Below are 27,605 nucleotides of genomic sequence, written 5' to 3' on the forward strand. Positions count from 1 at the left end.
AACTTTCTTTGCCACCAGAACCCTAATTTTAAAAGGAAAGTTACACTGCTGATAAATTGGCAAAAAAATGTTTTGAAAACATCATTTTATATTTTCCTGATTCATTTGAATATATGAAAATGGGCACCTAACCAGTATGATTGTTCAATAAATGTGATCCATTTTCAAAGAATTAAATGTCTTCTAAATCTTAAGCTATTCACTTTTTTTTTTTTTAAAGTAGGCTCCACGCCCAATGTGGGGCTTGAACTTATAACCCCAAGATCAGGAGTCACATGCTCTAGCGACTGAGCCAGCCAGGTGCCCCATTCACTGTCATTACTTAAAACAAAGCTCAACTCTATCTCTAATAATCAAGGTCAGACTTACTTAGGAAATTTAACTTCCTTGATTTTCATTATGATTTTTAAAAGACATGCTTTAAACTTGAAAAATTACAAAACTTTCCTTCTGAAATTAAGGCTGTATTACTTTGCCCTTTTAAAATTATGGAGGTGCCTGTTTCTCCCACTATCCGTGGTAAAGATATCAAACAGACACAGCTTTCCTTTAAAACTGCTTATTGCACTAAAAGACAGCAAAAACAAGTTGTCAGTTCTTAAAATAAACATGATTACATTTCTATAAAAGACATTGCCAATACAGTTCTCTAATTATTAAAGCACTATTCTAATAAATATAAAAGAAAAGGAAGTTGTACTTCAAAACACATACATATATGTTTATATATACACACATATATATAAAAATATATATATATGAAAATCACATTAAGGTATGAGAGGCAGCAAGTAAACTAGCAAAAATAAAATAAAATAAAATAAAAAACCCTCAATAACCCCTTCTCTCTCTCCACCCAATTTCAGAGGCCTCAACCCTAAAGAGTTCCAATCATTTAGAATATATTTGCCCTTTATAAAAGCTATAAGGGACTTTCATGTATAACCCATAGAAACAGAAGGCTTTAGAATACGTATCACTTATAGAGAGAAATTTCTGAGTTACAACTTCTGACAAGGTTTTATATTTATAGCAGCTTTAACAGACTAAAGAAAAAGAATAGTTTAAGGTTGCTACTGCTTATGTACACACTGCACAAATGGCAAATGTAAATTCAGAGCAGGAGGGGGCAGACACGCACTCTCACAGAAACATTGTGTATATATATATATAGTTATATATATATAGTAATTTTGTTTCTTCAGAAAGCAATATCAAGAGTTGAGGACTTGGAATTGCCCTTGAGACAAGAGACAGGAGTAGGGTGTGCAAAATAAAAATAAAAATCTAGTTTGCCATGCTTTATATCCAAATCAACCAGATACATGAACATCTGAATGTCACTGGTAGCATTAAGAAAAAAAAAATGTAGGTAATGAAGGCAAGGGAGGTAGAGAGAAAAATCAAAGTGGTGGTGGGAAGATAATAAAAGGGAAAGAAAGTTCCCCAGTGGAATGAACTATAAAATACACGCACAGACACATATATATCTATTATCAATGTAGATCCAGATATATATGCACATGAAGTATACATGTATATATTTAAAATATACACAGATACCTTTTACAAGAATACACGAATGCACATTTTTTTGCACACATAATCGTGAACAATCACTTATTCACGTAGGTGTGTGTTTTTTTTTAATTGTCATTTACTTTTTCTTTACTTTTTTTTTTTGCAAAGATAGTTGTGCTGCCAAGCAACTTGAGGTAAAGGCATTAAAAGGGTTAGACTACAAGAAAGTGAAAACAAAACAATGGCGATACTTCCTAAGGAGACCGCACAAAAAAGCAGTTGGCTGGTTTCATATTGCATAATGGTGCTGTGTTCCTTGATGAAGTAAACAATCTTTCTTGTATCAACATAAAAATCAGACCCTGGTCCCCACACAGTGTTGGTTGCTGTATGGCTGGAGGCATCCCCACTCAACTGACTCCACTGGAAACATATGCTGTATGTCGATGCATCTTTCAGTTCTTCCTCTCAGAGAATATTCTTGGACTTTTTAAGCAAAGTACATTGTGCGTAAGGTATCTTGGTGAATCTGTACAGCCTTGGCAAGAGCTTGTGGATCTCGCCCATTGCTCTGTCCTGAAACGTGACTTCCTTCAGCACTGTAAAAGAAGTGGCAATGAACACAAAAACAAACCCTATTCTGATATAGTAATTTTGAAAAATATAACTTGTAGAAAATTTCAAAAATATTAAAAAAAATAGAGGCTGGTAAAATGAATCACTACATTTCTATCACCCAGCTTCAATAATTATTAACTCAAGGCCAATTTTCTTTTATTTCTCTCACCTCCCCAGGATTGTTTAGAAGTAAATCCCAAGCATACTATCATCCCTCCCTCCCTCAGCAACAATCTCTCCCTCGAATTAATTTGGTAAAGCAACTAAATCACTATACCATTCTAGTACTAATAAGCCTAAAGTGTACTTTTTAATGGGAACCCTTATTCTGGGCAGTCAGTTCTACTATCGCTGCTTTTTGTATGGATCGCTGATTCCTTGAACAGCTTGTGGAACTTTAATTTTAAATGGTAGTACTTTACGGTAAACAAGGAGGAAACATACATGGAAACACTTGAGAGAGATTTCTCAAGAAAGCCCTAACATGCCCACCATACTTGAATTTGAGTGAAAATTTCTGTTTGTTGTGCTTTTATATTACCTGTCATGTTCTTTGTCCACGAGATGATATCTGGCTCTGAATGCCACCAGGTGAGCATAATACGCTGGTGCAGGTATAGAAACAGATCGTGTACAGCGCACGTAAGTGTGGCAGAGCTGGTAAGTTAGTAGCTGAAGTTCATCTGCAGTAAAGCAGTTATCATCCCATAAAACATGATAGTGTGAAGGACGGCTGGTACCCTGTAGAGAAGGCAATGGCATATTCTGTTGATTTCTAAACTTCTAAATAAATACTCAGCACAGACTAAGTTATATAAAAAAACAGCTTTGTACATTGATAAAACATATTCTAATTTAATAATTCATTAAAATATTTAATTGATTCTGGGTATATATCCAAAATGAAAGCAGGGACGCAAAACAAATATCTGCATACCCTTGTTCAAAGAAATATTATTTGCAATAGTTCACAGGTGGAAGCAACCCAAGTATCCAATGATGAGTGAATGGATAAATAAAATGTGGTATATATATATGGTACACACACACACACACACACACACAAATGGACTATTATTCAGCCTTAAAAAGGAAGAAAATTATGACACATGGAGGAACCTTGGTGACATTACACCACATGAAATCAGTCATAAAAGGACAACTATTATATGATTCACTTACATAAGGTAACTGGAGTAGTCAATTTCAGAGAGATAGAAAGTACAACGGTGGTTGCCAGTGGCCAGGGGAAGGGGGAATGGGGAGTTAGTGTGTGATGGGTACAGAGTGTCAAGGAAGATGAAGAAGTTCTGGCGATATATGGTGGTATGGCTGCACACAGTGTGGGTGTACTTAATGCGATAGGACTGTAGACTTAGAAGTGGTTAAAATGGTAACTATGTTTTATGTTATGTAATTTTGCTGTAATAAAAAATCCAGAACATTTAGTTAAGTTCCTCTGTGTTAGTTACTATGTTAGTTAGGTACTGCAGATTCAAAGAAAAACAAAGTCAACCAAGTTAAAGGTTTCCTTTCTTTTGGAAAACAATTTAGTAGAGGAGATACAGCATCTATAATTATAAAACAACTAATAAAAGCTATAGTACTACTGGCACTTAGTCCTATATGAGAATACCAAAGGAAGTAACCATTCTTCACCAAGTGGAGAGTGAGTGAGATCTGGCCTTGTTTGGGCAATTGGGGTGAGAGCACAGCAGAGAGAATAAACAGCCTTACCAAAAAGCACAGGGGGCATAACATTTCATGGCATATTTGGGGAATAGTTAACAGACCAGTATGAGCAAAGTATGGTGCATGAGGGCAAAAAAGATGACGTTTCAAAGTAAAGCCTGGGATCAGATTGAATGACATGCTTAGGAATTTGGACTTTGACCTATAAGCAGCCTGGAAAGTACTGCACAGTTTGTTTGTTTGTTTTTTAACAGGAGAAATTTTAGGTATGATGAGACTGGAGTTTTATAAAACTAACAGTAATAACATGGAGGTTGGATTAGAAACAGGAAGAGACTAAAAGGAATGAGAGCAGAGAGGAGGCTGCTGCATTAGTTCGAGCATGAGATGATGAAGGTCTGAAGTAAAGAAATGGCACCGGCAAAGGAGAAAAGGAGAAAGATGAGCTAATACTTTAAAAAACATTTGAGCATCATTTGTCAAACACTGTGCAAAATTCTGATAAAATTCAAATTATTACCAAATCTTATCTCCCCAAAATTATATACTTATAATGCATTTATATTGTATATTCACATATTCAATATTTACTGAACACTCACTGTGTGCCGTGTCTCATATCGGGTGCACGATATAGATTATGTTTGCTTTTGAACTTTATAATAAATAGCTTCATAGGCCCTTTGGGTCTGACTTCCTTGGTTTGACACTGTGTTTATGAAATCCACCCACATTGTTGCCTCATTCTCTTTGTTGTAGAATATTCTGTTATATAAATATACACTACTTATTTATCCAATCTACTGATGATGGGCATTTGAACCGTTTGTAGTTTTTGGCTATGACCAGTACTACCATAAACATTAATGTACTATCTTTTGGTGAACACGGATACCCATTTCTGTTTGCTATCCTGGAACGGAGATCCTGAGTCATAGAGCATGCATATATATATATATTTTTTTTTTTTTGAGCATGCATATATTTAACTTTAGTAGATAATGACAGGCAGTTCTCAAAAATGATCATGTTAATTTACACTTCCACTGGCAAAATGTGAAGTTTCAATTGTTCTATATCCTTATATTATTTGTCTCTTTAAATTTCAGGTGAGTGTCTTTAGGCGATTGTTTTAAGAACGGTTTAGTTAAAAATGAAAGATAAGGGAAAATAACTTGAAGGGAAATGGCAGGATCAAGGAGCTGCATTTTAGGATGGGGCAATTGTACACTAAGGGAAAGCAATCAGAAGCTTCCAACAGACTGAAGATACAAGCAAGAGGGTAACCTGTGAACTAAGACCAACTCAAGGCAGGTCAGAGCCAATGTGAACAACAGTACATACTGAACATTTTTTCCTGTGAGAAAGAAAAGGAAGTAGGCATGACTGACAGTATAATTTCTTACTGAAGAAGGGATCCTGTACTGAGTGTTGGGGCAAGGGACTAAGGTTAGGGACCCAGGGAAAATGATAGCTAACAAAAGAGGAGTCAAAGGATTATTAAATAATAGTGAAGGATATCTTTGAAGTTTTGGTGCTTTGTGGTAGGAAGTTATAATTTAGGACACTGCCTGCTCTGATTCCTGAATGGGGAGCATGTATTTCTTTAAGAGAACTCCATTTGGAGGCTCAGAGGGGTCACATGCTCCACCCAGTTAACACGTTTCTAATAGTACGTTTCCTTCTACTCTGGAATTTTAACTAAGGCCCAAAGCAGAGGATCAAAGATGCTAGGCGTCCCACAGTCTAAAGAGCTACCAATCTTTGGAGCCAGCCACCTCCCCTTAAGGCTCCCTAAGAGGAGCCAGTTCAGGACAGGTTTCATCATTAACACCCTGGCTCTGGCCTCTTCCCACCTAACCTCCATCCTCCCAATAGGGGAAGAGAGTGATTATGGGTTTTCTGAAAACATGGAATTTTAACTGTGAGGAAAAGTATGCTCTCTCCCATGAAGACATGTAAGGGGGACTCCAAGAGAATCCATTATAAAGATAAAAGCCTGGGGCACCTGGGTGGCTCAGTTGGTTGAGTGGTTGAGCATCCAACTGTTGGTTTTGGCTCAGGTCATGATCTCAGGGTTGTGAGAATGAGCCTGCTACGGGCTCAGCGCTTGGTATGGAGTCTGCTAGATTCTCTCTCTCACCTTTCCCCTCCCCCTCTGCCTCTCCATACACTCACACCTGGTCTCTCTCAAATAAATAAAGTCTATCTTATTTCAATATATATGAGTATTACATATATAAAAATGTATAACATATATATATATATAAATAAACTATTTACTTGTGAGAGAGAAAGAGAGAGAGTGCATGCACACAGGCATGAGCTGGGGGAGGGGCAGAGAGAGAGAGACAAGCAAACTCTCCACTGAGCAGGGAGCCCCACATAGGACTTGATCCCATGACCCTGAAATCATGACCTGAACCACAGTCAGATGCTTAACCAACTGAGCCACCCAGACACCCCACAAATAAAATTTTTAAAAAGATAAGAGCCTGCTGGAAAGGGAGGCTATCACCTCATGCCCTAGTCGGACACTTCTTGAGCTCAGAGCCCACAGGACCACTCTGCCAGCTCCAGAGGGTTGGAATGGTGAGAATTCTTGGAAAGAGTTTTGGGAGCCTAAAGGAATGAAAGTGAGCGGAAGAGCAGGAGCAATGGAGCTACACAATGGGATATGTAACCTAAAGGAAGAGTCTATACCATTGATGGGGCCCAAAAAAGATACCGCTGCCCTTTGAGGGTCTTCAATCTTGAGGCTATGACACCAGAATGTATCAGAATGGACTACAGAAAGCTGTAACCTGTCAGCTCCTAACCACCAGTAGGCTGGCAGTCAAGAATACCAGATGAGTTAGAATCCTAGAAGGAGGAGGGGAAAGAGTATCTTAGAGTCAGGCCATGGTCCTTTCTTCTACTCAAAGTTACCAGGACCAAAGCTCTGGCCTGTCTTGGGCAGGTGAAGGGTGGGAGTAGTAAGCTTTGACGTCATTTATAAATTTAAGTTTTAAAAATGTGGTAAAAATGAGTGGGAGGGGCACCTGGGCGGCTCAGTCGGTTAAAAGTCTGCCTTCGGCTCAGGTCGTGATCCCAAGGTCCTGAGATCGAGCCCCACGTCAGGCTTCTTGCTCAGTGGGGAGACTGCTTCTCCCTCTGCTCTCTCTTTCTTTCTTTCTCTGTCTGAAATAAATAAATAAAATCTTAAAAAAAATGAGTGGGGAATTTTACCTCAAAATAAAATGGGGAAGGGAGAAAATAACACCAATAAAACCAACAGAAGTGTCAAGAAGTTACGGAATTTGATTAAAATGTTGTTGAAGGATCTATTAATCAATGATAAAGTTAAAAATAGTGATATGAAAAAATAATCTCTTATACTGGTTAGAAATGACTGGATTTTTAATTTTAGCTGGTAAAAAACAAGACTCCTGTTTTTGATCTCTGAGAGTTTGAAAATTCTAAGAAAGCTGGGAAGATGTGTAAAAATCATCTTTAGTCCTTGTGAAATATACCTTGTTATTTGCTGACTAAAGCAAAGTTTCAATCTGGTGTCCTAAAGGAAAATTGGTCCCTAAAATTTCTGGTTAAATAAACTATAGAAATATCCCTGTCTTTAAGACTCATAATGACCACTTGTATATCAGTGGTATCCAAAAACTGTAGAGTGAAAAAATCTTTTTAACCAGTATTTCCAGAATTCATCTGAACAGCATATCATTTTTTCTACTCTACAATATTTACCGAGAAGTCAGAGCAGTAGTGTTCTTTTGGATACAATGATGGAAACACTGGGTTAAAAACATGCACTCCAGTTTTACAGACTTTATCTCTGGAAGGTACTTTTAACTTTTGTTTTGCTAATTGACTGTTACCACCCACAGTGAAAATGTACAACACTAATTTAAGAGGAACAGATACAAGAATACAGATAAATGAGTGGGGTAATTTTAAAGCTGTAAGACTGAAATGGGGGTTAGTGTATTTACAACATACAAAGCTTTAAGATACAGCTGTTCAGTACAGGACATCTTCCTGCAATTTTTAAATTTTTTAAAAAAATTTTTAAAAGATTTTATTTATTTAGTTGAGAGAGAAAATGAGCAAGTGAGCACAAGCCAGAGGTGGGGTGGGGGGGCAGAGCAGAGAGGCACAGGGAGCAGACACCCCACTGAGCAAGGTGCCCTGATACAGGGCTCAACACAACACAGGTCTCAACATGGGATTAACCCCAGGACCCTGAGATCATGACCTGAGCTGAAGGCAGACGCCTAACGCCAAATGGAGAGCCGCCCAGGCGCGCCTGCAATTTATTTTAATCAAGAGTGAGTAACCTAAAATAGTTTTGGGCTACATTCTCTCAGACATTCAAGGAACGTGGATACACTGTGCTGTTGGAAAGTCTGAGAAGCACTAAATTAAAGCTTATGTTCTACTAAGGGACAAAGCTAGCAAATTAACAAAATGATTTTATGAAAAGAATAACACTCCTAAAATTATTTTAACTGAAATTTAAAGCTGTAAATCTACAATTAAACTCTTCACATGTTCAATATCTGCCAGTAAATGTCAAAGCTTTCTGTGAAGTATTATCAAACAGAAGCAAATGTCAAAGGAAGAATCAGGTATATTTAAATTTTTTGAAGTTTTAGGCTAAACTGAGGACTCAGTTTGAGAAGATTTATTCTATTAGACTACTTATATTCTGGCATTTTCATAGAAATAAGCCCCTAATTCAAGGTAAAGAAGGGGAAGAAATTTATTTACTGAGTTTCACCTCAGTGAAATGTGGAAACAATTTGGAGTGTAGAGAACAGTGTTTCTTTCTCCTTTTTCTGAGATTAAAAAAAAATACATACATAAGAATGGAAGTTCCTGAATTAGAACATTTCACCCAAAGGGTAGGCTTACCTGTATTCCAGCATGGCTACAGAGGTAAAAATCAAACTCATATGGGTGTGTAATATCTGTATCAACTGTTGTTCCAGCTGGGATATTGCCACTTCTTCCAACCTAGATTTGTTTGGTCAAAGTTTAAACAAACAGGACAAAGGTAAAGAATGTAACTGAAAGCACTTTTAAAAATAAATAAATAAATATACGCTGATCCATCAAGTATTACTTGAGCAGACATTAATAGCAGACCTTATTCTAGTCCTGGTTCCTAGTCTTATATGTTGTTGAAAATGAGAGTTGATAAACAACAAAGAGTTACTAATGCCTACTGGCGCTTAGCTACTAGGTGATCCCAATATGGGTGGAACACGTGAAATTTTTTTTAAAATTACTTTTGCTCCAATTTATGGTACCTGGGAACAGCAGGTACTCTTGAATGTGTAATTCTTGAAAACCAGCATTTTCCTTCGGGAATACTGTTTTTAGAGAGAAAGAATGCTGACAATAACAACTGTGCCACCATTTGTTAACCATATATGGGCCAGGCACAAAACATAATTTCCAATCAATAAATTCATGTAAATTACGTATTATTCCCATATGTTAGGGAAGCTCAGGCTCAGGACTATGAAATAATTTCCTGAACAGCACACAATAAAAGGCAGAACTGGGAGTCAAATATAGAACTGACTGCAAAGGCCCTATTCCTTTTATTTCACACTAGCAGTTCAACATCTTGTAAGGAACTGCACCAGGCACAGCTATGTGTATATGAATGAAATGGTTCAAAATTTCTGATAATGAAAGGGTTCTAATAAAACACTTTAAAATACATACATATATATATATATATACACACACACACACATACACTTCTACCTCTTTATCCCTAAAAACATTTAAAACCAGTAATTTTAAGCCTACATTTACAAGGCTAACAAAATGGAAACTATTTTACTACTCAGATATTCTTTCTGCATGTGAAGGACTACTATCAAGTAGTGGCTTGAGTTAACAGCTGTGCTACCAGTTAGCCTTTACCATGTACAAAACAAAAATAGATCATAATCAACTAAATTATCCTTATTCATAATACATAAATCAAATTAACACATATAAAAAGTTTTACTCTACTTAGAAAAGTAGAATGGGTTCATATCACAGCTCCACCAGCTTCTAGTTGTGCTCTCTAGGGCATGGTACTTTACCTCTCTGTGCCTCTTATTCCTCATTTGTAATGATCTCTCACCTATTAGTAGTAGTAGTATTTAGAACAAAGGTGAAAGAGAAGTAGACAAATGAAGGACTAACATGATTAAACATCAGATGCTACTAATCATTAAATCTAACTTAGGTTTTCCTAATCCTACTTTTGAAGAAACATTTCGTTTTGCAGCTACAAAAATGTACCTAGTAATTTGGGGTCAAATGCCTTTATCAACTCTCTACTGAGAGAGTTGCTATTAGAGAGGTGCTATAGGACAGTGATAATGAGTACTTAGGAGCCATGCTGCTTGACCTAAGTCCTAGCTCTACCAATTACTAGCTTTATAACCTTGTTCTTTAACCTCATATGCCCCATTTTCCTTCTGTGGAAAATGATGGTAATAATAGTAAACATCTCATGGTGTTGTGAAGATTAAATAAGTTACATTTATGACACATATCTAGAACAATGCCTGCTCTTATTGTTTCTCTTCCTCTATTATTATTCTTTTTTCTTTTTGTCTATTATGGCCACCATCACAACCACTCTACAACTACTAGCCAACCTTTACTGAGCACTTAGCATGTGCCAAGCACCATTTTGGATACATAACATAATTTAATTTACTTAATCCTCTTAACAACCCAATAAAAGAAAATATTAATATCACCCAAACGTTGTTAGGAAGGAAACAGGAACGGAGATGTTAAGTTACTTGCCCGAAGTTACACAGAAAGTGTAACCAAAGACTAAATATATACCAAAGCAGAGATACACTTCTCTGTCTTTTCTGTTGAATCCTTTCCCCAAGGAGACACCAATGCTTATAATCCTCAGATTTCTCTGCTTCAGGGTTTAAAAGATGGGGGCCAAGACTGCTATGCTCCATGTAGACAAGACAGATTTTCCCAGATATTTACCCCTCCTTCTCTAATTATGAAAATACATGGTCATACTATAAAATATAAACAGTAATTCTGTGAGGGGGTGCCTGGCTGGCTCAGTCAGTAAAGCATGCAACTCTTGATCTCAGTGTAGTGAGTCTGAGCCCCACACTGCATATAGAGATTATTTAAAAATAAATAAAATCTTAAAAAAAATCCTGTGAATTTTAAAAGAAGCATTATCTACAGGTTTGTTTGCATGAATTTCTACTAGTCATCCTCAAGTGTCTAGCTTTTTAAAAAACTAATTTTTACAAGACATTTTAAAAAATAAATGTACCTTTCCTCCTCTGAACATTTAAGACATACAGTAATAGAAAGAACAATTTTAAAACTATGAGTTTCTTCACAATAACAACAAGCATTAATGGAATTTTGAATACTTGGAGTGTTAATAGAAATTCTAGGAAGTTAAAAAGTAACAACCTAGTTTGATGCTTCTCTATTCATAATGAGGTATGCTGAGATCTGCTACTATACACTGGAACCTCTTCTGTTGGCAGAGAGCCTTTGTTTAGTGCTCTATGAACTATGTAAGATAAGTTTGTTTTATAACAGTATTACAACAGATGTAAGATTACCCTTTCTGTCCTATCAGCACAAAATAATCGAGTGTGATGTCTCTTCTGAACTACAATGTAGGTTATTCCAGGTTGATAGTCTTTCTCCAAACTGATGCAGGCTTCTCGAATTGCTAGTAGTTCATAATATAATACCTAGAGGAGATGAAACGGAAAGATTTGATTTATCAGTTGTTCTCTTATACATACTTCAGAGTAAGATGATTTGGTTTTAGGACTTCTTAATCTTATCACTTTACAGATAAATATACTTCTCTGTTCCATTTTAATTATTACCAGAGCATGATCTTAGCAATCAAGGCTTACAAATCCATAGTAAACATTTTAGAAGAGATAATCTAAGGAAGTATCAAATTTTGACTTGTGGAATTCTCAACCTAATTAAGATTTCAAACTTCAAAACTAAACACAATATTATAAACACAGTATCTGATGTAACCATAGTATAATGAGATCCCAGGCAACCAACCTGCCTAAACTGTCCCTCTGAAACACCATCCCGATAAAAGATGATACGAGTAGGTTTGAACCGAGTTGACTTATAAAACTGAATGAGAAGTTCTCGAACCATGGAGGCCAAGTCCTGGATGATCTCCTGTCGGGGTCGCTGAACTCTTACTGTGGCACAGTATCTGCTTGGGTGGGCATCCATACTACCTACAACCTAGGTTAGAAAAAGTAAAGAAAAATAGAAATTAAGACAATCAAAATTACACCAATAAGAATTTTACCACAAAAAACAAAAAAGTATATGGGTTTCATTTAAATTTGTAGTTTATTATAACCTTATTATTTCAGAGTAAAAAAAGTTCATTTTTAGTTCATTTTGAGAGTAATAAAAAATCAATAATTCCCAGGGAAGAACAGAATAAAACACCCAGTACAGAGTTAAGACCTATTTTCTGGGGCACCTGGCTGACTCAGATAGCTGTTGGGAGTGTGTGACTCTTAATCTCGAGGTCATGAGTTCAAAACCCACATGAGGTGTAGGGGCGCCTGGGTGGATCAGTGGCTTAAGCCTCTCCCTTGGGCTCAGGTCATGATCTCAGGGTCCTGGGAACGAGCCCCACATGAGGCTCTCTGCTCAGCGGGGAGCCTGCTTCCTCCTCCTCTCTCTCTCTCTGCCTGCCTCTCTGCCTACTTGTGACTTCTCTGTCAAATAAATAAATAAAATCTTAAAAAAAAAAAAAGAAACTAATGAGGTATAGAGATTATTTAAAAATAAAATCTTAAAAAAAACCCCAATAAACTATTTTCTTGTAAGTAGGCTGCACTTCACATTTTTAAAAACAATCTGTTTTTATTTTTAAACTCTATGGCCAAAGTGGGGCAAACTCATGACTCTGAGATCAAGAGTAAAATGCTCTACTGGCTGAGCTAGCCAGGCACCCCTGTACTTTAGTAAGATTCTAATTCATAGATGTTGTTTGTATATTTAAAAATTGGAAAGAAAAGAAAAGAGACAGAAAGACACTGATACGGAGAATGAGAAAGGAGATAAAAGGACCCATTCAAACCCTGGATTTCTCTTTATATCTTTAGTAAACCACTCCAGAAGCCATGCTTAAGACTCTGAAATATCATCTTAGAACTGTTAAGCTTCATAAACTTTAAAAGAATTTTTTCTCTTATTGCAGCATCCTAGACCAGAGGCTTGAATCCATTGGTCCTCTTACTGCATTATGTTTGTGTTTTACATTCAATCCTTAAAGAAGTTAATCTTGGTTTTGAGAGTAACGATCATAATTTTCTTTTGTGTGTATACTGTTTAATATTATTATGTGTTTTTGGAGTAAAGGAAACTTTGAAGCATGAACTTAAAAATTCACCTTGACTATAGTTACTCACAGACCTACTGAAGAATGATCTCTGGAACCTGAATATTTTTAAAATGCTTATACATCATTTTGATCAGAGCCAAGGCTGAGAAGCAGGTGGACACTCTGCCTCCAGTTTCTCTTTCTCCCAGGGTAGTATTTACACCAGTGCTTCAAAAATGGGAGCCTGCACTGCCACGTTCACTGTAGCATTATTTAAAGTAGCTAAAATGTGAAAACAACCTACGTGTCCATCAATGAATGAATGAATAAAACAAATGTGGCATAGATACACAGTGGAATATTATTCAGTCATAAAAAAGAATGGAATCCTGCCATTTGTGCAAACATGGATGGACCTTGAGAGCATTATGCTAATGAGAAAAGTCAGATAGAGAAAGACAAATACCAGATGACCTCACTTACATGTGGAATAAAACAAAACATAACAAAAACAACCAAGCTCATAGATTTGGTGAATGAACTGGTAGTTGCCAGAGGCAGGGAGTGGGTGATGGATGAAATGGGGAAAGGGGTCAAAAGGTACAAACTTCCAGTTAAAAAATAAATTATGTCATTGAGATGTACTGTATTAGCATGCAGTATGATGACTACCATTAATAATACTGTACTGAATATCTGAAAGTGGCTCAGAGTAAATCTTAAAAGTTCTCATCATAAGAAAAAATATTTTATAGTCATGTATGGTGACAGATGTTAATCAGATTTATTATGGTGCTCTTTTAAAAAATATGTACATATACTGAATCATTATGCGGCACACCTAAAACTATTATGTTATATGTCAGTTATACCTCAATTAAAAATAAATAAAAATAGTACTTCAAAAGAGTCCTTAACTTCCTGTCAGTAACTTAATGACTTATTACTTGAAACTAAAATATGGAAAATTCTTGTTTCTCTTCTGTGTTAGGTCAGACTAGAAAATAATCAAGAGTTTTTCAAAAAATGAACTAGAGGGGCACCTGGGTGGCTCAGTCGTTAAGCGCCTGCCTTCGGCTCAGGTCATGATCCTAGGGTCCTGGGATCGAGCCCCACATCAGGCTCCCTGCTCAGCAGGCCCTCTCCCACTCTCCTAGCTTGTGTTCCCTCTCTCGCTGTCTCTCCTCTCTGTCAAATAAATAAACAAAATATTTTTTAAAAAATGAACTAGAACTTGTCTTCTATGTACATGGGATTGTATCTACTTTTACTTCATCTTCTATAGGTTAAAAAAAAAGGAACTCTAGCTATTTCTTTCTTCTCAATGGTATCTCACTACTAAAAAAATAAATCTAGGGGCGCCTGGGTGGCTCAGTGAGTTAAAACCACTGCCTTCGGCTCAGGTCATGATCTCAGGGTCCTGGGATCGAGCCCTGCATCGGACTCTCTGCTCAGCGGGAAGCCTGCTTCCTGCTCTCTCTCTGCCTGCCTCTCTGCCTACTTGAGATCTCGCTCTCTGTCAAATAAATAAATAAAATCTTAAAAAAAAAAATCTATACCCCTTCTGATGGCACAAACAGCCACACAAAAGCTTATTAGGCTTCACAATCCATTATACTACACTCCAATTCCCTACATTTCTCAACATTCTCAAAACACACCAGGTTTTTACAATCTAAATTTTAATTTATATTGCTATTAAATATCGATTATACTATGTGGCAATTATCATTTAAATTTATTTTTTTCACACTGGTCTTTAAGTTCTTGGGAATAAAGCCATATAGCAAAAAGAATCAATGAATAAATTCTACTAACAATAAAGAAAGTGGATATTTGTTAGAAATGGATTCAGTAGAAAAGGACAATGACTACCCAGAAGTCCAACAATCCAACTGCGCTTAATTAAACTTTCTTGGAAAATAGACCTCAAAATAGCAAATCCAAGTAAGTCTTTTGAATTTCTTCTTTGAAAAAATAATTCCATTTTCCATAAGAACATTTTTATGAATATCAGAAGTGGCTCCATACTACCTGTAGGACATCTGAAATAACAACTCATGCATAACTATAAGAATAAAAAGCAACATAATTTATTTTTTAAAAGATTTATTTTATTTTTAAAAAGATTTTATTTATTTGACAGAAAGAGGGAGCACAAGCAGGGGGAGAGGGAAAGGGAGAAGCAGATTCCCTGCCAAGCAGGGAGCTTGACATAGGGCTCGATCCTAAGACTCTGGGATCATGACCTGAGTTGAAGGCAGATGCTTAACTGAGCCATCCAGGCACCCCCCAAATTTATTTATTTTAGAGAGAAAGAGAGAGAGCTCAAGTGGGCATGTGCATGAGTTGGGGGAGGGATAGAGGGAGAGAATCTACAAGAAGACTCCCCTCCCCACTGAGTACGGGACTCTACAGAGGGCTCTATCTCAGGACGCATGAGATCCTGACCTGAGCAGAAACCAAGAGTTGGATATTTAACCAACTGAGCTGCCCAGGTGCCCAAGCAATATAATTAATGTATTAACAGATAAAAGCAAATTTCCTCCACTAGTGAAAATAGCTTTGGAATCTTAGGTGAAAATTTTAACATTACTATCATTTTCATGGATAAATAAAATGTACCAGATTGTTAAAACTTAAAATTTATGTAAAGATTATAATGGGTGATAGAAAAAGTATGTAGGGGGCACCTACATATTAAGCCTCTGCCTTTGGCTTGGGTCATGATCCCAGGGTCCTGGGATCAAGCCCTGCATAGGGCTCCCTGCTCCCTGCTCCGTGGAAAGCCTGCTTCTCCCTTTCCCACTCCCCCTACCTGTGGTCCCTCTTTTGCTCTTTCTCTCTCTGTCAAATAAATAAATAAAAATAAAATCTTTAAAATAAAATAAAATAAATGAATAGAATCTTAAAAAAAATACACTTTAAAGAACTGACACAGAAACTTTACCAAACACAGAGGTGGGCAAATGTTAAAAGGAGGAGTGGCAGTATTAAGATTATTTTTTTTAATTTGAGAGAGAGAGAGAGCATGAGCCCAAGCAGGGGGAGAGGAAGAAGGAGAAGGAGACTCCCCCCGCTGAGTAGGGAGCCAGACAAAGGACTCTATAACAGGACCCCAAGACCATGACCTGAGCTGAAGGCAAACGCTTAACTGACTGAGCCACCCAGGTGCCCAGAGTGGCAGTATTAAAACAAAAAATTCAGGTGAAAAAGTATTAGATTGGACAAAGGTAGAAGATACTGTACACTGAAAAAAAAAAAAGCAATATACCAAGGTTTTATGCAATTCATCTTTCTGTAACAGAGACACTACTGAAATACATAAACTCTTGGAACAAAAACTAACTGAAAATAGATAAAATAGGAAACAAAAGACTTGAGTAATACAATTAATAAGCTTCATTTAATAAACATATATGTAACCCGTAGCCCCAAACCAGGAATGAAAAATCCAAAGAATATTTCAAAGTTGATTCTATTTTTTAATTTTTTAAAGATTTTATTTATTATTTGACAGAGAGAGACACAGTGAGAGGGAACACAAGCAGGGGGAGTGTGAGGAGAAGCAGGCTTCTCTCTGAGCAGGGAGCCCGATGCGGGGCTCAATCCCAGGACCCTGGGATCATGACCTGAGCTGAAGGCAGACGCTTAACGACTGAACCACCCAGGTGCCCCGAAAGGTGAGTCTAGAGACATATATTTATAAAAGTTGGTTTCAAAGAGAGTGTCATTAAAATTAAAAAAGCTGGAACCAAACTGTTGATCATCTAAGCTTTAGACAAGATAAACCTGCCTAATGACACTTACAGCAGCAATCGAAGGCTTCTTCCCATCACCAGCTGGTGGATGAGTGACATCTGCTCCCAAAAAGATCACTGGTTGCTGGAACACAGAAGGTCTTCAACACATTTTTAAAAAGAGTTAGATAATTCATATTTTCATTATGCATTTATCTGTTTATACTATTGCAACACAATTGCAAGCCACTGACACAGCACAGAATAGCCTCAAAGGCTGGAACTACTGCTTTAGTCTCTTGATTCATGAATTCCTAACTCAATGAAGTAAAAGCTATCACAATGGGTCTATCCAATGTCTTACTCAGAGCAACTTTCTGCCTTAAACAGTGATGCTGCTGGTTGCAAAGGGCTAGCATTCTTCATAACAGGCAAAAAATGATAAACTTCCTTATATTAACCCACCAGTTTGTATCACTCTGTAATCTACTTACATTTAAACTGTGTTATCACATTTAAACTATGTTATCTCTTAATGAGAAAAAGCATCATTAAACTTTACACTGAAAAAGTACTACTCCCCCTCCCCTGGGCAAAAGTATAAATTTGAGAATGTATTATTTAAAGTAGCTAGTTGTTCATCTTATTTAAAAAACTATGTCGCCTTTGGGATGCCTGGCTGGATCAGTCGTTGGGTGTCTGCCTTCGGCTCGGGCCATGGTCCCAGGGTCCTGGTATCAAGCCCCACAATGGGTTCCTGCTCTATGGGAAGCCTGCTTCTCCCTCCCCCACTCTCCCTGCTTGTGTTCCCTCTCTCGCTGTGTCTCTGTCAAATAAGTAAATAAAATCTTTAAAATAAAAAAAATAAAAAACTATATCCTTTATGATTCAAATGACTGTCTCTCAGCTTGCGGACTTGTTGATAAAATTCTGTATCCATCTCATTTATGATTCTCATCTATTTAACAGGAACAGGAAGCAGAGGAAAAACGGGGTGGGGGGGAGGGCTTTGTGTCAAATATATGTGGGTCTAACCTTATTCTAATGCTTATCTGTGGTGCAGATAAGCACTGGTCAAGATATTTAACTTTTTAAAGCCCTAGTTGCTTTAACTACTGAAAGAAAAACCAGATGTCCAATTCTCCAAATAACGTCTTCCCCAGCACCTGTTTCTAGTCATTATGTCACACTTCCTAAGAGCTCTTAGACATGACAGAGATCTAACAGTAAAACCTACTGTCCCACTGACTGTAGCAGGGATTGATATGGCTTATTTAACGGATTTACTTAATTCATATGCCCCCTCCAAGACCCTCCCTTCCTTCCTTACTTGCTAGATGAGTGCATAACCTCATAGTTCCAGGTTGAAGATGACTATCAAATAATGAGAAACTTCGTTAAGCTGAGCTCTCCAGAAAAATAAATAAAACACTCAATACTTTCTAACTAGGCAGGAGGTTCTCTGCATATACTATAAAAAATGGAGATGGGAGGGCATTTTCACAAGGGAATCTCTTAATCTTGCCTGAAATTATTTTCTAAAATGTTTACTTATCTTCCATAGCAAGAATCAACGAGATTGTCCCTTCCTTACACTGATCTTAGATATAGCAATATACAAAAAAACTAAGATAAGAAAATAATTAAAATTTAGTTAAGTGATTAGCTTATCTTACCTTTGATGAGGTACAAGAATATTATTGATCCCTCCGAGTTTAACATTTATCTTTAGGCACAGGTTTGAGAGAGTTTGAGGGGATGTTTTTATTACATTCTTGACTTGGACACACTGTGTGGCCATACCCAAAAGTGTATCTCCTACACGTTTCACTTCCGCTATGGAACAAATGCAAATACCTCTAATTAGAAAAAAGGTCAAACTTTATTGAAAATTAAGGTACTATACTTCCCCCTTGAAATACACTACTGTATTACAGGACACCAAAAATTATAAAAACACTAAAACAATGCTGTTAAAATTTAAAGTATACCGCCTTGAAGATTAGCTTACACATTTAGTGATAGTTTTCCCAGTTGTTTTATTCTTTAGAGAAGAAAGTATATTTCTGTCATCATAAAAACAGTATAACCATAATAACTGAGAAACCAGAAAGAAAAATATACATAATCCCGTTAGCATTTTATTGTACTTTCTTCCAGTAATTTTCTCATTTATATTATTTTAATGCAATTATACTCAGAGTATACTTAGAATTTTCAATCTTATTTTCCAACTTTCAATTTGAAAATAGAGCCTTTACAGTGTACAGAATAAAAGGCCCCTGTAACTTTCCCCCTCTTTGCCATTGTAACTACCATAAAGAGTTCAGTGTACATACTTTTCTTATAAAACATATGGAAAACATTTAAAAACCAAACTTGCATTCTATTTTGCAAACTGTCATTTTCACTCAATAATATAGTATATTCTGAATCTTAATATATAAGTTGCTCTTATTTGTAACAATAGCAGTTAGTCTGTTTTTATTTTTATTTTTTTAAAGATTTTATTTATTTATTTGACAGAGAAAGATCACAAGTAGGCAGAGAGGCAGGCAGAGGGAGAGGGGGAAGCAGGCTCCCCACTGACCAGGGAGCACCATGCGGGGGCTCCATCCCAGGACCCTGAGACCATGACCTGAGCTGAAGGCAGAGGCTTATTAACCCACTGACCTACCCAGGCGCCCCGTTAGTCTGTTTTTAAATGCCATTTTATCTAACCAGCCATACAGTGATATATTTTTAGCCTGTTCCAGGTTTTCATTTTTTTTTTTAAGATTTTATTTATTTATTTGACAGAGAGTGAGCGAAAGAGGGAACACAAGCAGGGGGAGTAGGAGAGGAGAAGCAGGCTTCTCACAGAGCAGGAAGCCTGTTGCAAGGTCTGATTCCAGGACCCAGGATCATGATCTGAGCCAAAGGCATACACTTAACAAATGAGCCACCAGGTGCCCCCAGGTTTTCCACTGTTTCAAACAATGCTACAAATAATATCCTTATACGTTTATTTTTGTTTGGTTATATAACTTATAGCTTCAGGATAAATTTCTACAAGTAGAACTGAGGGGTCGGAGACATATATATTTAACATTAAAAAAATATTTTATTCATTTATTTGAGAGAGAGACAGGGAGAGAGAACATGAGCGAGGAGAAGGTCAGAGGGAGAAGCAGACTCCCTGTGGAGCTGGGAGCCCAATGCGGGACTCTAGGATCATGACCTGAGCTGAAGGCAGTCGCTTAACCAACTGAGTCACCCAGGTGCCCTATATTTAACATTTTTATAGATACTGACAACTTGCCCTCCGAAAAGGTTCATTATTTCATTCAACAAATATTTAATGTGCATCTAATATATGCTAGTACTGTGTGAGACTCTAAATATACAATATCTCTGAAGAAGAGAAACAAATGGCTAACAGACGCATGAAAAGATGCTCCACATCACTAATTAAAAAGAAATGCAAATCAAAACCACAATGAAATACCACTTCGCACCCATTAGGATGGTTATTATAAAAAAGAAAAAAACAGAAAAGAAAACAACAAGTGTTGCCAGGATGTGGAAACACTGGAACCCTTGTACATTACTGGTAGGAATGCAAAATGGTGCAGCTGCTGTAAAAAAAAGTAGAAACAGTTGACTTGAGCAGCACCATTAATTATCTGAATCTAAAAGACATTTATAAAATACTTCATTCAATGACAGCAAGAACAGATACTCTTCTCAAACTTACATGGAATATTCAGCAAGACAGACCATATTCTGATCCAAAAACATACCTTAACAAATTTAAAAGAACAGAAATCATACAAAGTATGGTCTCAGACCATAGTGGAATTAAAAGAGAAATCAGTAATGGACAGCTAGGAAATACAAATGTATTTGTTGGAAATTCCCAATATAGTGTTGTGTGTGTGTGTGTGTGTGTATGTGTGTATTTTTAAAGATTTTATTTATTTATTTGAGAGAGAGAGAGCACAGAGGGAGAGGGAGAGAGAGAAGCAAACTCTCTGCTGAGCAGGGAACCTGATACATGGCTCAATCCCAGGACCCTGAGATCATGACCTGAGCCGAAGGCAGGCGCTTAACTGACTGAGCCATGCAGGTGCCCTCAATACATTTGTATATTAACATAATTCTGTGTAACACATGGATCAAAGAAGTCTTGAGAAATTTAAAAATATTTTGAATTAAATGGAAATGGAACACAATCTAACAAAGGTTTGTGGGATGCAGGGTGCCTGGCTGACTTGGTAGAGCACGTGACTCTTGATGTCAGGGTTGTGAGCTTGAGCCCCATGTTGGGTGCAGAGCTTACTTAATTAAGAAGACAATTTTTTTTTGTGGGGGGATGCAGTAAAAACAGTGCTTAGAAGGAAATTTATGGTATGGAATTCAATATATTAGAAAAAGATCTAAAATCAATAATGTTTCTACCTTATGAAAATAGGGAAAGAAAAAGACCTGGAATAAGCAAAAGGAAAGAAATACCAATAATCAGAGCAGAAGTCAATGAAACTGAAAAACAGGCAGAAAAAGAAAAAAAGAGAAGACATGAATCCTAATATTAGAAAAGAAAAAAAGGTTATCACTATTGGTCCCATGATCATTGAAAGGATAATAAAAGAATATTATGAACGATAGGCCCACAAATTTGATAACTTACATGAAGTGGAACAATTCCTTGAATGATACTACCAAAACTCACAAAGAAGAAATAGAAAATCTGAATAGGCCTATTTCTTTTAAAGAAATTGAATCAGGGGCGCCTGAGTGGCTCAGTTGGTTAGGTGGCTGACTCCTGATCTCAGCGTCATGAGTCCAAGCCCCATGTTTTTATTGAATTATTGAATCAATAATTATTTAATCAATAATTAAGAACGTTCCAAAAAGACAGTACCAGGCCCAGATGGTTTCACTGATGAATTCTCCCAAGCATTTAAAAAGGAAATGATACCAAATTCTCTACAGTTATCTTCTAGAAAACAGAAGCAGAGGGAATATTTTCTAACTTATTTTGAGGCCAACGTTACCCTAATACCAAAACAAGGTACAGACATTACAAGAAAGGAAAACTACAGGTTGATATCTTTCATGAACGTATATGTAAAAATCTTCAACATATTAGCAAACTGAATCCAACAATGTATAGTAATTATACACCATGACCAAGTGGGATTTAGCATGTGAAAATCAATTAATGCAACTGATCACATTAAGCGACTAAGAAAGAAAAATCATGATATCAGTAGATACAGAGAAGGCATTTAACAAACTTCTTCATGATGCTCATGGTAAAAACTCTCAGCAAGGGGCATCTGGGTGGCTCAGTGGGTTGAGCCTCTGCCTTTGGCTTGGGTCATGATCTCAGGGGCCTGGGATCCAGCCGGCATCCAGCTCTCTGCTCAGCGGGGAGTCTGCTTCCCTGCCCCTCTCCCACCACCTCTCTCTGCTTCTCTGCCTACTTGTGATCTCTGTCTGTCAAATAAATAAATAAAATCTTAAAAAAAAAACCAAAAAACTCTCAGCAAACTAGGATTAGAGGGGATCTTCCCCAACTTGGTTTAAAAAAAAAAAATACAGAAAACCTGTAGTTAACATTATTCATACTCCTGAGAAACTAGATTCTTTCCCCTTAAAATAAGAAAGAATGCAAGGATGTCTCCTCTCACCACTCCTATTCAACACCATACTGTTAACTCCTAGCTAACAAAAGGAAAAGGATATAAAAAAGTATACAGACTGTGAAGTGTAAGGGCCTATTTAGCCAGAGCGGCCCCACCTCGGTTGAACAGCCATTTTGTTGTTTATGCAGTAAAACTTAAATTGACACCCCCCCCCCGCCCCCCCCCCCCCCCCCGGGGAATTTACTTAAAAGCAAGTCCAGGAAACCAGTCCCAGGTAACAGCCCAAATACAAGGGTGGGTCAGGTCAGGTGGAGACATTCAATCAGTGGGGGCACATACTGTCTCCTAGCTACCAAGGTGATAGGCTAGTTTCCATAGCTACTATGGGGTGAATTGTAATTCAATTAGCCACCTGCGTGTGGCCAGGCCCAACCACAGGGCCTTTGCTCTATAAAAGTTAGTCTGGAAAGCAGGGAGGGGTCGTCCTCTCTGTAAGGGGAGGCCCCGACTGGTCTGTTTGACGGTTGGTCTGATTCTTGATGGTTGGCACGAAATAAAGCTTTGCTTGACCTTCGCTTTATATCAGTCTCGCTCCTTTGACCATGGACCCATTATTGGGGGACCCAACATTGGGGACCCAACAGGAAGGAAGAAACAAAATTGTTTGCTCACAGAGTACATGATTGTCTAGGCAGAAAAATCCAAAAGAATTTTTAAAAAGCCTGGAACTACAAAGTGCATGATACATGAAACTAGTAGGGCTGCATGACACAAGGCAAAAATATACAAAAGTCAATCGCTTTCCTAAATACCAAAAATAAACAACAGGAATTTAAAATGAAAAACACAGTACCATTTATATTAGTACCAGAAGGAAAAAAAAAGATATACTTAACAAAATGTGTACAGGATCTATACAAAACTAGAAAACTTTGATAAAGAAATTAAAGAAGCTCTAGAGAGGCAGTTCACCTTCAAGCACAGGAATACTTAACATTTTTAGGATGTCAATTCTTTCCAGCCTGACTGATAGATTCAATGTAATCCCACTAAAAATCTCAGCAAGTTACTTTGCAGATATTGCAAACTAATTCCAAAGTTTACACAGAGAGGCAAAAGACCTAAAATAGCTAACACAATAGTGAAAAACAAAGTCAGAGAACTGACACTACCTGACGTCAAGACTTAGTAAAAAGCCACATTAATCAAGACAGTGTAGTATTAGCAAATTGACATACAGACCAATCGAAACAAATAAAGATACCAGAAATAGACTCACACAAATGCAGTTAATTAATGTTTGACAAAGTAGCAAGGGCAATTTAATGGAGAAAGACAGCCTTTGGTATGGTACTGAGAAAGCATCCACATGCAAAACAATGAATCTAGACACAGACCTTTTATCTTTCACAAAAATTAACTCAAAACGGGTTATAAACTTATATGTAAAAACAAAACTATAAAACCACTAGAAAGTAATACAGAAGAAAACTCAGGTGACCTTGGGGTGGCAATGAGTTTCTAATTATAACCCCCAAAACATCATCTGTGAAAGAAAAAAAGTGTTGGACTTTATTAATATTAAAGATGTTCGGTCTTTATTAACATCAGACACTGTTAAGAGAATGAAGACAGGTCACAGACTGAGAGAAAATATATGCAAAATACATATGTGATAACTTAAAACCAAAATATACAAAGAACTCTTAAAACTGAAAAATAAGGACACTTCCACAACATAAAAGTGGGCAAAAGGCTGGAAAAGGCACTTCACTAAAGAAATATAGATGGCAGGGGCGCCTGGGTGGCTCAGTGGGTTGAGGCCTCTGCCTTCGGCTCGGGTCGTGGTCCCGGGGTCCTGGGATCGAGCCCCGCGTCGGGTTCCCTGCTTAGCACGGAGCCTGTTTCCCTTCCTCTCTCTCTGCCTGCCTCTCTGCCTACTTGTGATCTCTGTCAAATAAGTAAATAAAATCTTAAAAAAAAAAAAAAAGAAATATAGATGGCAAATAAGCATATGAAAAGATGTTCAACATTTTGTGTCATTAAGGAATTGCAAATTAAAACAATGAGATACACCATACACTTATCAGAATAGCTGAAATCCAAAAAATTGATAGTATCAAACATTGGTGAGGATGCAGTACAACAGAAACACTCATTCACCGCTGTGGGAATACAAAATGGTACAGCCATTTTTTTAAAAAGTTTAATTATTTAAGTAATCAATCTTTACACACCATGTGGGGCTTGAACTCACAATCCGGAGATCAAGAGTCTCATGGTCTTCCAACTGAGCCAGCCAGGCATGCTGGTACAGCCATTTTGGAAGACAATTTGGCAGTATCGCCATTTGATAAAGCATTTGTGCTCCTACTTATTTACTGAAGTCAGTTGGAAACTTATGCCTACCCAAAATCCTACACATGAATGTTTACAGCAGCAGTATTCATAATTGCCAATAACTGGAAGCAAGGTAAAAATAGATGAATGGATAACAAACTGTGGTACATCCATACAATGGAATATTATTCAGCAGTAAAAAGAAATTACGTATCAAGCCACGAAAAGACATGGAGGAACCTTAAATGCATATTGCTAAGTGAAAGAAGCCAATTAGGAAAGGGTACTGCATGACTCCAACTACACAATGTTTTAGAAAAGGCAAAACTGTAAAGATATAAAAAGGCCAGTGGTTACCAGGGTTTTGAGGAGACGGAGGGAGGGATGAAAAGGTGAAATACAAGGGATTTTTAGAGCAGTACAACTATTCTTTATGATACTGTATATACAATGTTATATATTTATCAAAACCCACAGACATGTACAACACAAAGAGTGAACCTTAATGCCTACTGTGGATAACATATTAATATTAATTTATCAGTACTGGTTCATTAAACATACCAAACAATACAAGATGTTAGAAATATAGTAAACTGTGTGCAGGGGAAAGGGTAAGCATGTAGGAACTCTCTATGTGATCAGCTTAATTTTTCTGTAAATCTAAAACTTACTTTTTATTTTTATTTTTTTAAGATTTTATTTATTTGACACAGAGAGAGAGCACAAGCATGGGGAGTAGCAGGCAGGAGAGGGAAAAGCAGGCTCCCTGCTGAGCACAGAGCCTCAGGCGGGGCTCGATCCCAGGACCCTGGGATTATGACCTGAGCTGAAGGAAGACACTTAACTGACTGAACCACCTAGGCGGCCCTGAACATCTTTTCATAAGATAATTGACCATTTGTTTTTCTGTTTTATGTCCTTTGTCTATTTTTTCAGTGAGTTGTTTGTCTTTTCCTTACTGGTTTACAAATTCTTCTACTTTAAAACCTTCTGTCTTTTATCACAGCTTAAAAAATATCTTTTGAATTTCATAACTATCATTTATAATCACTGCACATTATTTCATCAATATATTGTAACTTACTCATTGTTTAAAACCAGTTCTTCTTTTTTTAAATTAACATATAATGTATTATTTGTATCAGGGGTACAGGTCTGTGATTCATCAGTCTTACACAATTCACAGCACTTACCATAGCACATACCCTCCCAATGTCCATCACCCAGACACCCCATCCCTTCCACCCCACCCCACTCTAGGGTTACCTCAGTTTGTTTCCTGAGATTAAGAGTCTCTCTGGTTTTGTCCCGTTTCGTTAAAACCAGATCTTAATAATTTTTTAATATCACAGATACAATTATGAAAATTTGTACATATAGATTTTTCTCTATTATGAATTCTTTCCGGTGAACACATTTCTGTAATTAAAAATGCTGAATCACAGGTTAAAACCACATTTTTATACTTTTGATAGAAAGGATATCATCAATTTATTCTGCTGGGGCGCTTGGGTGGCTGAGTCAGTTAAGCACCTGACTCCTAATTTTGGCTTGGGTCATGATCTTACATGAGATCGAGACCCCATGTTGGGCTCCACAATCAGCATGGAGTCTGCTTGAAATTTCCTCTCCTTCTCCTTCCTCCCACCTGGCTTGTGCGCATACACACTCTCTCAAATAAACAAAACCTTTAAAAAAAATTATATTGGGGTGCCTGGGTGGCTCAGCCGATTAAGCGTCTGCCTTCAACTCAGGTCATGATCCCAGGGTCCTGGGATTGAGCCCCACATCGGGCTCCTTACTCAGTCGGGAGCCTGCTTTTCCCTCTCCCTCTGCCTGCTGCTCCCCCTGCTTGTACTCTCTGTCAAATGAATAAAATATAAAAAAAATAAAAATAAAAAAGGGACGCCTGGGTGGCTCAGTGGGCTAAAGCCTCTGCCTTCGGCTCAGGTCATGATCCCAGGGTCCTGGGATTGAGTCCCGCATCGGGCTCTCTGCTCAACAGGGAGCCTGCTTCCCCCTCTCTCTCTGCCTATTTGTGATCTCTGTCTGTCAAATGAATTTAAAAAAAAAAAAAAAATCTTAAAAAAAAAAAAAGAACAAGGCCATCAGCAATATATTAAAATTCTAGATTCATCGCATCCTCACAAGCGCTAAATATTATAATATTTAAACACATTTGCTAATTTCATAACATAAAATTTCACTTTTATTTACTTGTAGTTTTCTTTACCTATTAGTGAAAACCAACACTTTCTATATATTTACCGGTTTTGTTTTCCTTGAGAAATTTTGGTTTATACTCTTTGCTCATTAATCTAAAAGGACATAAGGATTTTTTTCTTTGATCATAACAACGGAACAATACAGATATTTTAATAATAAACTAGCCCTTTGTTGTCTGCATTTGTGGCAAATATTTTTTAGATTCTACTGGTTTCCATTTATTTATTTATTTGTTTATTTTATTTGGTTTCCTTTAAATTTAGTTATGTATCTGTGACCTACAGAAAACTCAATTTTTATGCAGTAAATCTAATAACTTTTTTTGGTGAACTATTCTATCATTTCTAAACCTAGAAAATTATACTCTGTTAGTAGTTTGAAAATTATACTTTCTTTGTATTTTTCTACAATTCAATGATTTATGTTCAACTTATTAACCTCACTAAATTT

General features: G+C 37.1%; 1 protein-coding gene across 1 annotated transcript in view; it reads right to left on the reverse strand.

Moving 5' to 3' along the window:
• Positions 1–1,520: 1,520 nt before the first annotated feature.
• AGO3 (argonaute RISC catalytic component 3) overlaps positions 1,521–27,605 on the reverse strand; it is a 122,164-nt gene continuing 96,079 nt past the window's right edge. The window contains exons 13-19 of the mRNA XM_080800787.1: positions 18,633–18,792; positions 17,027–17,117; positions 11,926–12,120; positions 11,457–11,591; positions 8,740–8,841; positions 2,681–2,880; positions 1,521–2,120 (exon numbers count right to left, since the gene is read on the reverse strand). Coding sequence (XP_080656913.1) covers positions 2,012–2,120; positions 2,681–2,880; positions 8,740–8,841; positions 11,457–11,591; positions 11,926–12,120; positions 17,027–17,117; positions 18,633–18,792 — 992 coding nt within the window. The 3' untranslated portion in view covers positions 1,521–2,011. The remainder of the gene's footprint in view (positions 2,121–2,680; positions 2,881–8,739; positions 8,842–11,456; positions 11,592–11,925; positions 12,121–17,026; positions 17,118–18,632; positions 18,793–27,605) is intronic.

The sequence above is a fragment of the Martes martes genome, assembly GCF_963455335.1.
Source record: "Martes martes genome assembly, chromosome: 4".
Taxonomy (NCBI): domain Eukaryota; kingdom Metazoa; phylum Chordata; class Mammalia; order Carnivora; family Mustelidae; genus Martes; species Martes martes.